This window comes from Bos indicus, chromosome 9, assembly GCF_029378745.1.
Source record: "Bos indicus isolate NIAB-ARS_2022 breed Sahiwal x Tharparkar chromosome 9, NIAB-ARS_B.indTharparkar_mat_pri_1.0, whole genome shotgun sequence".
Lineage (NCBI taxonomy): Eukaryota > Metazoa > Chordata > Mammalia > Artiodactyla > Bovidae > Bos > Bos indicus.
In genome coordinates this window covers 102,404,127-102,421,737 of record NC_091768.1, presented here as the reverse complement: position 1 = coordinate 102,421,737, position 17,611 = coordinate 102,404,127, and the positions used below count along the sequence as shown (strand labels likewise).

The 17,611-nt window shown below is 55.1% G+C and overlaps 1 protein-coding gene across 1 annotated transcript; it reads left to right on the top strand.

The window, feature by feature from the left end:
- Positions 1 to 1,792: 1,792 nt before the first annotated feature.
- Positions 1,793 to 6,907, top strand: GPR31 (G protein-coupled receptor 31). Its single transcript, XM_019967683.2, has one exon. It carries the CDS (start codon positions 2,039 to 2,041, stop codon positions 2,975 to 2,977), a length of 939 nt encoding a protein of 312 aa, XP_019823242.2. The 5' UTR covers positions 1,793 to 2,038; the 3' UTR covers positions 2,978 to 6,907.
- Positions 6,908 to 17,611: the final 10,704 nt, after the last annotated feature.

Sequence of the window (17,611 nt, the reverse complement as noted above, 5' to 3'; positions counted from 1 at the left end):
ATGTTACCTATTGAGCTAGAATACTTACAATTTAGAAAGTTTTGGTATACTGTGAATATGCACTTAAGGGGTAGTAGCTTTTAAGGTCTCTCCAAGTTTTCAATGCATTGAAATGATTTAATCCATTTCTTTCCTGCGTTTGTGTAACTTCTGTCCCTCAGCAGTTGAGTAAGGGCCAGCTTTCCTGGGCGTCACCATGAACCACAGCATCTCTGGAGATGAGCTGGTGGTCTCCAGCCAGCCCTCAGCTGGAACGAACACATCCTCTCGTGTCCCTGGAGGCGTCGCTGGAGGTACCAGGGGGTACGTTTCTGCAATTGCAAAAGCTTAGACGACTCTCCAAATGCACCTTCTTAGGAAATAAGAGGCAGGCAAACCTGCATGATGCAGAGAAGGAAGAATGTGTGGGCTGGTGGTCCAGCTGGAAAGGAAAACCGGATAAAATTAAAGCAAGAAGGAATACAAGTCAAATTGCCTGAAAAGTCGCGCAGTCACGCGGCGGCTTGCTGAGACCTGGACTTTCCACACACACAGGAGTGAGGCTGCTGCAGGCGTGCACGCCGTGGGCAGTGTGGCTGAGACGCGGGCTCTGGGGCAAGCGGGGCGGGGAGCACCCGGCCCCTGCCGCTCACCGCCCGGTGACCTGGAATGAGTGGCCTCGCCTCTCTGAGCCACCGCGCCTCCATCCACAATGCAGGGCTTAGGCCTGTACCTTCTGCAGCTCAAAGCAGTAACAGGTGCGCGCACGACAGCGCCTGAAACACGGAGAACACACCGCAGCTAGGAATCCTCACTGTTGGAAAACCCCCTGAAGCTTCCAGCTTAGGCCTCAGCAACGAAGGTGTCATAGCACATGGAACTGAAGTCAGGTGTGGAATTGTATCACTGCGTTGGGAGAAAAGAGTTTTGTTAGCAGTTTAAGCCCTGGATGGAGGTTAATGACGACTGCAGCACCCGTGTCCGGCGCCGGTGATGTCCCAGATAACGGTGCACAGCGCCGCGCGTGTAAGAGTCTCAGACACAGGGACCCGGCACGCAGGTGTCCTCACATGCACCCCGCAGAGCTGCTAAGTGGGGAAGCCAGATGGAACTAAACTCTATTTGACTCCAAAGCTCAAACCAGGCTGAACAGGGACTTCCCTAGTGATAGAGCGGTAAGAACTTCACACTGCCATTGCAGGGCGCACAGGTTCAATCCCTGATCAGAGAACTAAGATCCTGCATGTCATGAAGTCAAAACAGAAAGAAAAAAAATTCAGGCTGAACAGAAACAGGGAGAATCAGGGTGAACTGCAGGCCAAGACCCAGGTGAACTAGGATCAGGATGGGTCGGAACGACGGGTTCACCAATGTTTAGTTTTTGATTCTGCTTGTGTGTGAGGCACACAGAGCGTCACCAGCGCGCGTCCCTGGGCTCGTGGACCGGACATGCTGGCGGAGTCTGTGCACCCAGACCCATCCCTGAGCTTACTCTGCTTTCCAAGCCCGTGGAGACCCGGGGGTGTGGGTCCCCAGGTGGGGAGCGTGGGAGGGGAGGGGGGGGAGGGTCTTCTCCTCAACAGAAGATCAGCTCTGATGAAATGAAAGGACAAGTGAAAGCGGGGAACCGTCGACTGGCCGGGTCGTCCACGTCCTCTTCTCGGGGATCGCAGCCCCGGGTCTGGCTGTCGGAAGACAGTGCAAACTCTAGAACAGTCTGTTCCCACCATTATCTTAACTTTATAACATCTTCCTGAACTTCCCAAGCCCCTCAGGGGCCACACACAGACCCTCAGGATAAAGTGCTGGATTTAACACAGGACGACAGGAAGTGAAACACAATTTCCCCTTTTTCAGGGCAAAACAAAACTGCAAGGGTTTTTTCCCTCTGCTCCTGATCCTCTTTCCCCAAACAAACTTCACTTTGTCTTTGGCTTCATCCGGATGCTGTCAGTGTGCCGTCCGTCCTGGCGGGAACCAGCACAGCCTTGGGCTCCGTCCCTGCCTTCTGCTCCCGGAGCCTCAGCCCCCTAGACGGACGGACGGCGGGACTCGCGACATGCTGCCGCCCAACTGCTCGGAGCACAGCCGTGCGGCAGAGGTGGCCACGGCCTCGCTGCTGCTGCTGGAGTGCGGGCTGGGCACGCTGGGCAACGCCGTGGCGCTCTGGACCTTCTTCTTCCGTCTGAAGGTGTGGAAGCCCTACGCCGTCTACCTGCTCAACCTGGTGCTCGCGGACCTCCTGCTGGCCGGCTGCCTGCCCTTCCACGCCGCCTTCTACCTGCGGCGCAAGAGCTGGGACCTGGGGCGCGCGTCCTGCCAGGCGCTGCTCTTCCTGCGCGCCCTGTGCCGCGGGGCGGGCGTGGCCTTCCTCACCGCCGTCACCCTGGACCGCTACCTGCGGGTGGTCCACTCCAGGCTCAGGGTCAACGCGCTGTCCCTGCGGGCGGCCTGGGGCATCTCGGCCCTCGTGTGGCTGCTCATGGCCGCGCTCAACCACCAGAGCGCGCTCCCCTCGGAGGCGGACTGCCCCGGCCCCGAGCCCCGGGAAGAGTCCTTCCGCCACCGCTGGCGGGAGGCGTTCTTCTTCGTCCAGTTCATCCTGCCCTTCGGCCTCATCCTGTTCTGCAGCGTGGGCATCCTCAGGACCCTGCGGAAGCGGCTGCGGGAGCCGGACAAGCAGCCCAAGCTGCGGCGGGCGCAGGCGCTGGTGGGCGCGGTGGTCGTGCTGTTCGCACTGTGCTTTCTGCCCTGCTTCGTGGCCCGCGTCCTGCTGGCCGCCGCGCGGGCCTGCGGGCTCCGGAGCGCGGCGGTCCACGCGGCCGACGTGACCGGCAGCCTCACCTACCTGCAGGGCGTGCTGAATCCCGTGGTCTACTGCTTCTCTAGCCCCGCCTTCCGGCACTCCTACCGCAAGCTCTTCTATACCCTCACCCTGCGGACCCGCCGGCAGCACACAGAGGCCCCGGGCTGGGACCTCAGAGACTCGGACTCCTGAGGACCACCCGCCCTTCCCCGTCTCCAGGACGACTTCCCCAGGGGCGAGCAAGCAGGATGGGAAGTCAGGATTAGGCACTACACACTCCCCACCGTGTTCACCGGGATTTCCTCCAGCGATGGAGCCTCAGGGAGCCGCTACTCAAAACTGAGCCAGTAGCATCTCCGTGACACAATTCTGAGACAGGCTGAATGGCTCAGTTATGGCCCCACACTCACAGCTGAGGAAAGATGCTCTGGTGTCCAGTGAAGGAGGGGGAGGAGGAGGAAGGCGGCATGGCTGGTGTGGTTCTGACTCTTTGGCGCTGGCAAATCACTTTAATTCCTATGCTGGTTTGTAAATGAAAACTGCCCTTTTGCACCTACTGTGCAGACTGTGGTAACCGACATGGGGAAGTGGGGCTTCAGAGCTGAAACCAGGTTCCGCCGGGTGTAAGCGTCCCATGCTCAGCTCTGCTTAGCTCACCACGGTTTGATAAACTCAAGCTTCACTTGCATAAATTATAGGTCACACCCAAGACAGCAAGGTCAGTGCCTACCTTTATTATTATGAGTGCTTTCTTACTAAACCTCTCAAAAGTGCTTGTAGAACTCTCTAAGGTTTGAACGGCTATGTGCTTCTGAGATCCGTCTGCTTCCCCTGCTCTGTTTGAGCCTCCTGGGAGAAGAACTAGGAGTGAGACAGCGCTTTGCGTGTGAGAGCGTGCTTTCCACCCAATGCCCACAACGTGGAAGTCTTGAGCAAGGCGGCTGGGGCCCCGCCAGGAGCAAGGCCACCGCAGAGGAGGTGGGCAGAGCCCCTGGACACCGGCAACGACGGCCTCGTCTCCTCTTTCTCTTAAATGATGTCCCAGATTTGCAGCCCACGCTGCTGACAGAGGACTTAGAATGTCACCTTCATATCTGCCTCATCTCCCGTTCTCTGTTCAAGACGGTGGTGCCGCCCCAGAGAGACTCTAAGATGCTTAGACGAGGCCTGTGGCCCTGGTCCTGGGGTCCACCTGTAGGGCTGGGTCCCGGGGGTCCACTTGGAGCACTGGGTCCGGGATCCGCCTGTAGCACTCGGTCCCAGGATCCACCTGTAGCACTGGGTCCCGGGATCCACTTGGAGCAATGGTTTCCGGGATCCACCTGGAGCACTGGGTCCCGGGATCCACCTGGAGCACTAGGTCCCGGGATCTGCCTGTAGCACTCGGTCCCAGGATCCACTTGGAGCAATGGTTCCCGGGGTCCACCTGTAGGGCTGGGTCCCGGGGTCCACTTGGAGCACTTGGTCCCAGGATCCACTTGGAGCAATGGTTTCCGGGATCCACCTGGAGCACTGGGTCCCGGGATCCACCTGGAGCACTCGGTCCCGGGATCCACCTGGAGCACTCGGTCCTGGGATCCACCTGGAGCTCTGGGTCCGGGATCCGCCTGGAGCACTCAGTCCCAGGGTCTGCCTGTAGCCCTGGGCCCCATGCAGCCCTCACTGGGGCCTCACAAGACCTTTACCTGTACCGCCCCCAGAGAGAGGCTTCTGCTTTTCCCAGAAGGTGGCTCTATGATTGCTGCAGGATTTAAGGTTAGAACTGCTGGAATTAGACAACAGAAAATGGCAAAGCTACCTCCTCTCCCATCTGTATGCCTCCCACGTAGGCTCCTTGCCAGAACCAGACTTGAAATGTGGGCGTGGCCTTTCTACTGCACCCCTGAAGGACGCAGGCCACAGTACGAGGCACCCAGTGTGCCCAGGGGTCCCGGGGAACGCGGGTCCCCCAGCAACACCGCTTTCTTTTCGGAGTTCAGTTCCTCCCGAGTGAACAGAATTTCAAAGGACTTAGGAGGGAAACAGGACCAGATGAGGTGTGATGCTGCTGAGTAAACTCTCTGATGTGGATTCTAAACTGTGTTTCTTCTGTCTCAGAGCAAAGAATTATCTCCATTTTTCTTCCTTTGATGTTACTGCATATACAATTTTAAACGCTGCTTTAAAGAAACAGGGAAGCCTGGCGTGCTGCAGGCCATGGGGTCGCAGAGTCAGACACAGATGAGCAACAGAACTGAACTTAAAGAAACTAACGTTCGATGTAAGCATTTCCCATGTTATGATAAGTTCCCCATAAGCCTTATTGATAACCCAGTTAGGGTTATGGTTAAGAAACTAACCGTCCTTGTGCTGATGACATTTATGTCCCTACACAGGTAAATCCACACCCTTCAAACATGTAGCCATCGAGACATCAGGTACCCTCGGGTGGGGGTGGGCAAAGCCAGCCCACGTGACCGTCCGGACAGGCTTGCTGGCCCACACTGGGCACTGCCTGCTTCCCACACACCGTCCTGCCAGGCACCCTCCACAACGCTGGGGCCAGTGGCTCTGCCCAAACCCGGGGGGCCAAACAGGGAGGTCTCATCACAGAACTTCTGCTCCTCAGGGTCCTGATGACCATCTCCTAGACTCGCTGTGGTATCAGTTCGGGAACTTTTGAAATCTGGATGCCTCAGCTCACCCCGGGGGTTCTGACTCACTTGGTCTGGGAGGCATGGGTAGGTTTGAAGCCCCCTCTTGAATTTCCTCGGGTTTCCCAGGTGGCTCCAGGGTAAAGAACCCGCCTGCCAATGCAGAAGATGCAAGAGACCCTGGTTTGATCCCTGGGTCAGGAAGATCCCTGGAGAAGGCAATGGCGACCCACTCCAGTATTCTTTCTGGAGAAGCCCATGGACAGAGGAGCCTGGAGGGCTGCAGCCCACGGGGTCGTAGAGTCGGACGCGACTGAGCAACAGCGTCAGTCCTGTCGCCGTGCAGTCAGGCTGAGAGTCCCGGGGTCAGCGGTCATGCCTGGGGCCCCTTGACAGCATGCTTCTCCATGACTTCCTTGCCTTGTGACCTGGGACAGCTCATCCAACTGCTCTGAACTTTCCCCTCCTGTCAAACGGGGACAGTAGAGACAGACCACACGGGGCCGTCACGTGGCTGAAACAAGACATGAAACTGTGGGCACAGAGCCTGGCCCAGGACTCGGCCCACAGCAGGGGCTGCCTGGCCGTCTCCACGTGACCTGTTCAGTCGGCAAGCTCTGCTCATGTCCCCACAAGCCTGGGGTCCCTTTGGGGACTCAGCCATTCACCTACATACCCTCAACACAGCCTCCTGAGCCAGGTGTCCAGCAGCTCTGCTAAATCAGAGCTTTATTGCTATTCTCTCCTTCCAGTAATTCCTTTCTGGGTATTTTCTAAGGATCCTGTGAAATGGGACAAACTTTTGTGTGTGGAAGGTTCAGGATCTTCCAGGCATCTCTGAGGATGTTTTGGCCGCCTGGTCCTGCCTCTTCCGTCGGACGCCAGCTCTGCACTCGGACGGGCCCTTTCTTTAAAGACAGCGCACGGAGGCTGTCTTCCCCAGAGTATCTTCCCTGAGTAAGGAAATGACTCAGAATGAAAGTGTGAGTAGACGGTGTGCGACGGAGTCGGAACCACAGCTTTTCTGCTGCCAGGGGCAGGTTTTGGTTTCTCTTCTCCCGTGACTCGCTTCTTGTAACGCGGCGGGTCCCCAGCCTTGCTGTGCGTCTTGCAAATCTCAGCCCTGCCTCAGCTCTGACCCAGATTTCCCTATGAGAGATGAATTTCTTTCTCTGCTCAGATCATGCCGTCGCGCTTTGAAACTCCCAGCCACCTTCTCCTTCCTCTTTCCAGACTGTAGCAGCCGCTGTGCCCGCCTGGGTCACACGGGCTGCAGGTGCAGGCTCCGGCCTGGGACGCTCCCGACTCTGTCCCAGGAGCCCCTCCCCGCTGCCCCTGCCCGCGGCCTGCCTCGCCCTGGCCCGCAGGCCTCCGTGGGCCTCCTGTCTGCGCTCCCCACCCTGGAGGCTCCTTGCACCAGGCCTGGCGCACAGTAGATGCGTAATAAATCTGCAGAATAAATACCTACACAAATCAACCTGATTTTAAAGTTTAAAAATTCACTTTATTCATCGTTTAACAGGGATCTTTTTACAATGGGTAGAGGCCGTCCCCGCAGAGGAATGCTGGACCCCGTGACTCCAGGTCGAGCTGTCTGAGGATTCCCCACAGTGTATCCACAGTGCCTGCACCGTTTTACATTCCTGCCAGCAGTGCACGAGGGTTCCAGTTCCTCCACCTCCTTGCCAGCCCTCATCATTTTCTGGTTGCTTGTTTGCTTTTATAGTAGCCCTCCCAAGGGATGTGCAGGGGAGAAACGTTTCTTTGAAAATCAGGAAACACTTGATGACTTCAGAGACGGAGAAGAAGGTGAGAACCAGGCCCTCAGCGGGTTTGTTCTGAGGCCACCCTGCTCTGTAATCCACAGAGATCTCAGACAGCTTCCACATCTAAGCGGGTTTGTTCTGAGGCCACCCTGCTCTGTAATCCACAGAGATCTCAGACAGCTTCCATGTCTAAGCGGGTTCGTTCTGAGGCCACCCTGCTCTGTAATCCACGGAGATCTCAGACAGCTTCCACGTCTCAGTCTCTTTCTCACTGGAACCGTAGGCCGGAAGACACATGTCCTGAAGGTGGTCAGAGAAGCCACTCCCTGGATGCGAGCTGAGGGCCCCCCGTGCCCAGCCTCAGTCATGAGACCCCCGGGAGCCTGGAGTCAGGGCGGGACGGGCTGCTGTCCCCAGGAGTGCTCCGGCCTCAGCTGGAGGTTCAGCCCCACTGGCCTTCGGCCGGGGAAACTCGAACCCATCACCAGGTGGGGCCCACGTCTCCATCCAGAAAGAGAGATGACCGTTCACTGGAAGGACGGCTGGGAGGGCAGCCAGCCCCCCGGAACCCCGTCCTGACCCGAGCACACCGGACGCCTGGGGTCTTCACTGCACGGTGCCCTGCAGAGCAGCCGTCTGCCGACTGCAGTCAGACAACGGGAGACTGGGAGCTGAGGCGCAGGCCCTTTTCACACCATCCCCCGCCGCCCCCCGGTACCCAGGCTGACACCCCAAGTTCACCAGCCCCGCCGCCTCCCTGGGCACTCCCTGCCCCAGGCTGGGCCGTTGGGGACTTGATGGGAGCTTCTCTCCGTCAGTCCAGCCCCTGGACAGGCGGCACAGATGGTTTCCACGTTCACATTCAATGGGATAGTTTGCTTAACGTGCCAGTCTTTGTCCTGTGACTACACTGTACCTCCCTGTAGGGGAGAGCAGAGTGGACACCATGCCCCAGGGCGTTCCTGGTCCTGCATGAGGCTCAGAGGGCAGAAGACAGAGATGTGAGTGTGCTGCACAGGGCGTGAAAGACGGAGGGGGAGAGAGGGTCCTGGTTCAACCTGTGAGGCCCTGCACAGCCCTGCATGGCCACCTGGCATGTATCGGCCAGCTGGCGTGCACCCCGACACCTGGCTGTGCACCCCGCCGCCTGGCTGTGCACCCCGCTGCCTGGCTGTGCACCCCGCCGCCTGGCTGTGCACTGCACCATCACAGCACCCACCTGGCCACCCAGGGGGGCAGGAGGGGCCTCCCCAGGCTGCCGCTGTGTCTGGTTTGTTAAATCCTTGTCCATCTCAGAATTCTAACAGCTGCCCAAAGACTGCATTCCACCCACAGAAGGCTTCTGGTTGACTCACAAGTAATTTTAACTTGCCTTATACTATAGGTAGTTAAGAAGACCCAAGACTCTACATTTTTAAAAGTCTAGATTTTCACCTCTTCTTTGAAAACTGGCAGACGTGCCAGCCCTGGGCACAGACCGCCCCGCCCCAGGGCCCGCCCCAGGCCCCGCCCCAGGCCTTGGTGGGGGTGGAGCCCCGCCCTGGAGTGGACTTCCCTGCCGGTCCGTCCTGGCCACTGGGTGGCCCTCCTGGTCCCTGCGAGCAGCTATGCCTTCGTGGACTCCAGTCTGCACCTCTCTGCCGCTGCCTGTGTGCTCAGTCATGTCCGACACCATGGACTGCAGCCCGCCAGGCTCCTCTGTCCCTGGGATTCTCCAGGCAAGAATACTTGAGTGGGTTGCCATGCCCTCCTCCAGGGGATCTTCCTGATTCAGGGGCTGAACCTGCCTCTCCACGTCACCTTCATTGGCAGGCAGATATTTTCACCACTGAGCCAGCTGGGAAGCCCATATGATCCAGGCACATCGCTGCCAGGATAGTCCCCTTCATCGTAGTAAACGAACACGGAAATGGCTTCATTGACCTGTGGTGGTGGTGATTTGGTCGCTAAGTCGTGTCTAACTCTTGCGACCCCATGGACTGTTGCCTGCCAGTCTCCTCTGTCCATGGGATTCTCCAGGCAAGAATACTGGAGTAGGTTGCCACTTCTTTCTCCAGGGGATCTTCCTGACCCAGGGATCGAACCCAGGTCTGCCGCATTTCGGGCAGATTCTTTGGCAACTGAGCTCTGAGCAGCAGGCTCACTGACGGACCCTTACCCTAAAGCACTGACCACCTGGGCAGCCCGACCTACGCCTCACTGAGTTTCAAATGCATTTTTTAGTTTCCCTTCTTCGGTCAGTGTGATGGTTACTTGTCTGTGTCCACACGGCCAGACCTGGGTGCCCAGTGACTCATCAGACCCCAATCCAGGCGCTGTGTGGAGGCCTCTGTGGACGGGTCAGCACCTGCCTGTGAGGAGAGGAGCTCACCCTTCCTGATGGGGTGGGCCTCGTCTGATCAGGAGGGGGCCTTGGAGGCAGAACCCTGGGTTTCCTGGAGATTGAGGCATTCTGCGCTCAGACCCGAAGGCAGAAACCCGCCGCAGCCTGTAGCTCACGGGTGTAGAAGGCTTTAAATGAACCCTGCACCTGTGCACACACCTGCCTGCTGCTCAGGGAGGAGCGCCCTCCGCCACTCTCGCTCCCCCTCCGGGTGCTGCAGTGGTGATTTCAGCTCGGCTGTCAGGGCAGGTCGTCCAGAGGTCTGCTTTTGGCGCTTTATTTCCGTTTCCGCTGCCCCTTTGCTCGCCTCTCCTCCACGCCCCCAGCGTCAGCTTCCCCTGGGCCTCCGTTCCCTCCCGTCCGCAGTGCCCTCCTGTCCTCGGAGGTCCTCGCTTCTCCCCGACACATGTTACCCCCACCCCTGCTCTGCTCTGCCATCTTCCTGTGCCCGCGACAGGGACAGTCCGGAGTCCCCAGAGCGCGTGCATTTGGTTTCCGTTTAACGTGAAACTGAACAGTTCTTGGTTAGATTCAGCTCCTATCGGATCGGGCTGTGTGTTCGCACAGCCCCGTTAGACACACGGGCGTTCAGTGCAGAGGACAGGCTTGTTTCTCAGCTCAGTTCAGTTCAGTCGCTCAGTCGTGTCCGACTCTTTGTGACCCCACGGACCGCAGCACGCCAGGCCTCCCTGTCCATCACCAACTCCCGGAGCTTACTCAAACTCATGTCCATCGAGTAGGTGATGCCATCCAACCATCTCATCCTCTGTCGTCCCCTTCTTCTCCCACCTTCAATCTTTCCCAGCTTGAGAGTCTTTTCAAATGAGTCAGTTCTTCGCATCAGGTGGCCAAAGTATTGGCGCTTCAGCTTCAACATCAGTCTTTCCAATGAATATTCAGGACTGAGTGCCTTCAGGATGGACTGGTTGGATCTCCTTGCTGTCCAAGGGACTCAAACCCAAGGGACTTTTGTCCCACCTCTGGACAAAAGCCCAAGCCACTCTGGTAGCTGTATAATCATGTGACACAGTTTTTCACTTGGTGAGAAAAAAGTAGCCAGTTCTCACCACAACCCTACCCGGTTCAACGCCTGCATGAAATACAATCCCCAGGTCTAAGCTACAGGTCTTGGTTAGTTTCGTTGTTGTTGTTTTTGAGTCACTAAGTTGAGTTAGACTCTTTCTGACCCCATGGACTGCAGCACGCCAGGCTCCTCTGTCCTCCACTACCCGCCAGAGTTTGCTCAGATTCTTGTCCATTGAGTCAATGATGCCATCTAACCACCTCGTCCTTTGCTGTCCCCTTCTCCTTTTGCCTTCAGTCTTTCCCAGTATCAGGGTCTTTTCCAATGAGCCAGCTCTTTCAAATGGGCCAATGTATTAGAGCTTCAGCTTCAGCATCAGTCCTCCCAATGAATATTCAGGGTTGATTTCCTTTAGGATTGAGTGAGTTGATCTCCTTTCCGTCCAAGTTATTAAAACTCAAGAAATATATTTAATTATAGAAATTATTTCCAAATTTAAAATACAGGCAAAAGAAACTTTTTAAGCCTGATCAGGAATCTTGGATGTGAACACACTCACCATACTAGAGAAAATAAATGTATTTTACGGATAATTCCTCCAAGCTGCTGTGAGCTCAGCTCAGGGGGAGTTGTGGGCACACCCTTTTGATTTCTAACTTGAATTTCAGTGTCGAGTGGGAGAAACTCTAGAACTCTCTCATGACTCGGTTTTCTCATTTTTACTAGAACTCTGATGCTATCATACTTTTATTTACTGAGAACCGCCCCCCCCCCCAATCCTGCTGCATCCTAATAAGCCTGTAAGCAGTTAGAGCTTTAATTTACTCTAAAATATTCAGTGTGATTCCAAACACCAGCATCATAAAATCTGAAGAGCTGTCTGCCTAGAAAAATACATTGGCTATGACTTTTGCCAACACAAAAGCAAGCACTGTTAAGATAAAGGAAGAAAACAGCAAAAAGGAGGTAGCAAAATTCCCTGGAAACTATGGTAACTCAGCAATTGCATTACTTGAAAATTAAATTCCCAACCTGACATTTAAGGTATGTGTGTGGAGAGCTGATAAAGAGAGCCGGTTCATCAACAGAGAGGCAGACGAAGGGACCCTGCTGTCCTCCGTGGGCAAGAGACTGGAGGGGGCGTCCAGCAGATTCTGATGGGGGGTGGGGTCTCCCAGCCTCCTTGTCCACTCACACCAGACCACAGGAGGGAAGGGCTTTCCTGGGCATTGGCAACAGGGGCCACTCCCCTCCTGCTCCTGCCCACCTGTCTAGTAACCATGGTAACCGCCACTGGCCTGTGGAAACCTTGGTACCCGAGTTCCTGGCAAGCATCTGGCAGCGTCCCTCCTTCAGCTGTAAACCGTCAACAGATTCCTTCCCCCCCAGGTTGGGGGGACAGGGTATGAATGCCACCAGGGGAGAGCGCAGGAAGCCAGCTCTGACTTAACAGGAGACTCATCACGATTCCCACACAGAGGGCTCTGCCTCTGCTCCCCCGGGCCCCTGAGACCCCTGCCATGCTCAGCTTGGGTCCTGCGGGGCCTGAGTCGCTCCTCCCCACCGAGACAAATGGGAACAGCAACACTGGCACTTTCGGCTCAGTTCAGTCGCTCAGCCGTGTCCGACTCTTTGCGACCCCGTGAACCGCAGCACGGCAGGCCTCCCTGTCCATCACTGACTCCCAGAGTCCACCCAAACCATGTCCACCAAGTCGGTGATGCCATCCAACCATCTCATCCTCTGTCGTCCCCTTCTCCTCCCGCCTTTAATCTTGCCCAGCATCAGGGTCTTTTCCAATGAGTCAGCTCTTCGCATCAGGTGGCCACAGTACTGGAGCTTCAGCTTCAGCTTCAGTCCTTCCAATGAATATTCAGGACTGATCTCCTTTAGGATGGACTGGTTGGACTTCTTGCAGTCCAAGGGACTCTCAAGAGTCTTCTCCAACACCACAGTCCAAAAGCATCAGTTCTTCGGTGCTCAGCTTTCTCTATGGTCCAACTCTCACATCCATACATGACCACTGGAAAAACCATAGCTTTGACTAGATGGACCTTTGTTGGCAAAGCTGGCATTTTAGGTGGAACCAAGTGTTCATGGAGAGAAGTATGAGACCCAAGTGCTGACCACACACCAGGCTTTCTGGGTCGGGGATGCAGACTTGGAAAGATGGCTAAGGACAGCTCCTTGGGAAGGCCAGGCTGTTGGCCGCCTCTGACGGGATCTCCAGGGCAGCTGCCCATCCCCAACTGACCTCGAGTGAAGACGAACGCACTGAGATGCAGGAAGACACCCTGGCGAGGTTTGCCCTCTGAGATGCTGGGGCCTCTGTCGCCTGGATGTCCCATAAGCGCAGACTGTGCCCAGCAGGTGGCGGCAGCGTCCCGTCCGGGAGGTCTGCCCCGCAACGTCTCCTGACAAGTCAGGAGTGTGTGCGCTCGGTCACTTAGTGTCCAACTGAGAGAGTCAGTTTCTAGGCAGCTTGATAAGCAGCCCGAGGTCCCCAGGGAGGTGACAGGGGTCTGGGGCTCTCAAGGAGACAGGGAGGGGTCTGGAATTCTCAAGGAGAAGGAATGGACAAATTTTTTTCCCTACATTTCTTAGTCTTCATCACATAAAACTTTTTTCTTTATGCCCGGAGCTGATGATTACACAACAAAATAACTCAGCTTAAACTCTGTACTTTGGCCACCTGATGCAAAGAGCTGACTCATTTGAAAAGACCCTGATGCTGGGAAAGATTGAGGGCAGGAGGAGAAGGGGACAACAGAGGATGAGATGGCTAGATGGCATCACCAAGTCGATGGACATGGGTTTGGGTGGACTCCGGGAGTTGGTGATGGACAGGGAGTCCTGGCGTGCTGTAGTTCATGGGGTCACAAAGAGTTGGACACGACTGAGCGACTGAACTGACTGACTGACTGGCTCTAGGAAGAATGTGAGAAAGCAATCTGGCAATTTTCAGTGAGTTGCAGAATCATAACAGGAGAATATAAGCCCCAGCTGTTCACTCTGAGCGCTGGTTCTGCAGCCTCCCTGCATGTAGAGTCCCTGAGCTCGAGGACAGTGAGCGTGTCCCTCTGGCTCCCTCGGGGCAGCAGGCGCCGCGTGGGAGGAGGTGCTGCGATCCCACCAGTCGACCGCACGTGAAGCCCTGACTCTCCCCATGGTTGTGAGGGAGGCTACGGGCTGCTGATTAGACAGCAGGGGCCTCTGCAGCCTCGAGCCAGGGATCCCCTGTCTGTGCAAACAGGTGGGCGCACAGGGGCCCCCCTCCACCGGCACCATCAGAGCTGCTTCTGCGGCCACAGCCGCTGCCCACCAGCCGGAGGTCCCCAAGAGAAGAGGGTGCCCTCTTGTGTCAAGCACAAAAGTGGCCCGGGTTTGGGGGAATGCCCCTTACGGGGCTGGGGAAGCAGGACCACCCCCTCCCCTGGGGCAGGATGGAGGGGGCAGGTGACCAGCAGAGGCTCCCAGGGGAGGCCCGTCTGCAGCGGGAGCGTCAGTGCAGTTCAATGGGCAGGGGTGTCCGCCCAGGACCACAGCATCGTCATTGTCCGCATCCAGTGGGGAGCACAGCTGAGGACTGAAGCCCACAGCGGGAACGACTGCCCGGGACGCCCTTACCAGGGAGGAGGGCACCACCCGGAAATGAGTCCTCAGGCTTGAGATCAACTCGGATACAAAGAGCCGCTCTGCCTCCAGAAACCTAGTCGTTATGGGCCAGCTGGACTTGTGACCCCCAGATTAACACACTGGGGTCCTGACCCCTCTTCCTCAGAACACGACCATGTCTGGAGCGCCTTCGTGCTAAGTCGCTTCAGTCGTGTCTGACTCTTTGTGACCCCACGAACTGTAGCCCGCCAGGCTCCTCTGTCCATGGGATTTCCCAGGGAAGAATACTGGAGTGGGTTGCCATACCCTCCTCCAGGGGATCTTCCCAACCCAGGGATCGAACCTGCGTCTCTTATGTCTCCTTCATTGGCAAGCAGGTCCTTTACCACTAACGCCGCCTAGGAAGCCCAGATTTGGAGAGAGGATCTTTACAAGCTGATTAAGTTAAACACAATACTGTTAGGGTGGCCTACTGTGACTTATGCGGCCTTATGTGACTGGTGTCCCTATAAGAGATTAGAATGCACACTCCACCCCCTAGGAGCACAGCCATGAGCACATAGGAGTGAGACGGCCATCTGCAAGCCAGCCAGAGGCCTCGGGAAGAACCAGCTCTGCCGCACCAGGGCCTCAGACACTGAGAAGCGAGCTTCTGCTGGTCGAGCGGCTTGGCCTGTGACCCTTTGTTTCGGCAGGCCTCCCCACGAGACACACCAGTAGACTGTACACGCACACACACCATGTTCATTTAGACCTGACTCTGTCCTGATGCCCCGGAATGCCTAGGACTGGCACGCTGGCGGAAATCTGACCAAGATTTTAAAATATTGTACTTTCCTGGCCTCATTTAAGAGCTAGCCTCTCGTCATCAGAAGAAAATCAGTGTACAGTTTGGAGGATAACACTTCAGCCCTGAATTTTCACCTTTGCTAATATATCATATATACATATACATACGTATATATGTGCAAATCTCGGTTATCCAGAAGCAATTGATCAAGACCATCTCATTTACTTCGTAACAGAAACCAAGAAAAATTATCTTCTGGTCAGTATATATTAAAAACACATACATATGCATTTGCAAGAAATCATGCATGTCCATGTGATTAATTTATCACTAACAGCTTGGCAGGCATGAACCCGCTGTCCCTCCAAGTACAGGCAGCTGATCCCCAAACACAGTGGAACAGTGTTTCTAAAGACTCAGAGGAGGGGCAGAAACCACACACTCAAGGTCCAGCCAGACCTGACCGTGAGAGAAGACACGAGAAACAGGAGAGAAGAAGACCCGGGCGCCATTGAAGACCAGTCTGGGGTCATCTAATGTAGAGCAGAGGTGTGATAGTCCGGGGTCGACCAGGGGTGTCCACCTCTGAGCACCCAGTGGCTGTTGACACACCTGTTCTGACGCCCAAGGCAGCAAGAAAAAGGATCCCATTCAATGAAACAAAGTACATAGCATGTTTGCAAAACATCTTTATTCATTATGGCTGAAATCTGAGAAGGGTTACTGCATAGAGAGGCAAGCTTCACCCCTCTGGGGCCAGGTGCAGAGGAGCTGTGCAAGCTTCTGTGTGGGTTAGAAGCACACTTCCCCAGATCGCATCAGGGCTCTGGTCAAACCGAAAGAAGCATCTGAGTGATGCCTCCTCTGCTTTGATTTCTAGAGTCACATGCTGACAGGTTTGAAAGACATGGGACCACTAAACACCTGGGTCCCCAGTCAGAGCCCTGAGACCGGAAGGCGATCCCTACTTCACCCACAGAGCAGTTTTATTTTGCAAAACCAAAACCGTGTTTTGAAAACACAAACTTTGGATCTTAAGAAATCCCATTGAAATGCATACAGAGACACAGCTGAGGCTTGCAAGAAGAGGAGAAACTTTCAAATAACATGCTGGTCAGCGTTAACCATGTCAGTATCTTTGCAGTTCCTGTCGGGATCTTTCTAATACACGCTTTTCGGGGGAGGAGGGCAGGGGGGTTGTTTATGGTGTGGCCATGCAGCTTGGGGAGTCTTGGCTCCCCTATCAGGGATCACACCAAGGTCCTCAGCAGTGAAAACAGAGTCCTAAGCACTGTGTCGCCACAGAATCCCCGCATCTGTGCTTCCAGGGGATGTGCTGATGCTTCTCCCCTTTGTTGGTGGTGGTGTTCAGTCACTGTCGTGTCCGACTCTTTGTGACCCCACGGACTGCAGCACGCCAGGCCTCCCTGTCCATCACCAACTCCCAGAGCTTGCTCAGACTTATGCCCATCAAGTCGGTGCTGCCATCCAACCATTTCATTCTCTGTCATCCCCTTCTCCTCCTGCCTTCAGTCTTTCCCAGCATCAGGGTCTTTTCCAATGAGTCAGCTTTTTGTATCGAGTGGCCAAAACATTAAAACACTTTCAAAAACTTGAGTTCTATGAACTTTCTATGAAGTCAAAGAGAGTTGTTATTCTGTAGTTAACCTCAGGCTTCAGGTAAAACCACTTTACAGCAGCAGATACCAACATGACCCTTGCTCTCTGCCAGCTAATTTGAAGCTCGTCACGACCAGACTCCACACACCTGTCTTTAACACCACGATGGGAGGAACAAAAGCCCTTTCATCATTGTCTCGGCAATTTCCCGGTTCTTTCTTTAAAAGTATTCTAAACAATTAAATTTTTAAAAACTACTTTTTTAAAAAATTTAAACAACCAACTCAAACTGGCATTTCCCTGGTAGCTCAGTTGGTAAAGAATCCGCCTGCAATGCAGGAAACCCCAGTTCGATTCCTGGGTTGGGAAGATGCCCTGGGGAAGGGAAAGGCTACCCACGCCAGTATTCTGGCCTGGAGAATTCCATGGACTGTGCAGTCCATGGGGGTCACAAAGAGTCGGACACGACTGAGTAACCTTCATTCTTAACTGTACTAGAAGCCCCAATTTTATTATGTTTTGTTAAACAAGTATTTATTAAGCACCTTCGTCTAACTGATTTTTAGAGGATTGCCGTCATGGAGAGAAACGCAGCACGCTGTGCTTCCTGACGTCCTGTGACGACCGCAGCCGCCTGACCCCTGGGGACCAGCGTCACCAGCACTTACGTGGCCACCTCTTAGGTCTCTGAGCTTGTTTTTTCTTCTGCCCTTTCACAATCTCATGCAAGCTGAGTGTGTCACAAGGAAATGAGATAAAGCTCAAGCCAGCCCATTTTGCTGCTGTGATGACCAACAGTAACCATGGCAACGGAAAAACGTTTAATCTTTTGCCTAAATGAGTTATGTGAGGGCTTTTGATTGTTCCTGTTTTGTTTTGCTTTTAAGCCATGGGATGTTTTGCAATGACCAGAACAAACTGTGGTTAAAGGCTTCTTTGTGAATATTCCTGAAAGTGTTTGCGCTTATAAGCAGTTCATTGTCATCCAGCGCTTC

Excerpts from the sequence above, each read along its gene's own strand:
- GPR31 (XM_019967683.2), top strand. The coding sequence starts at position 2,039 with ATGCTGCCGCCCAACTGCTCGGAGCACAGCCGTGCGGCAGAGGTGGCC.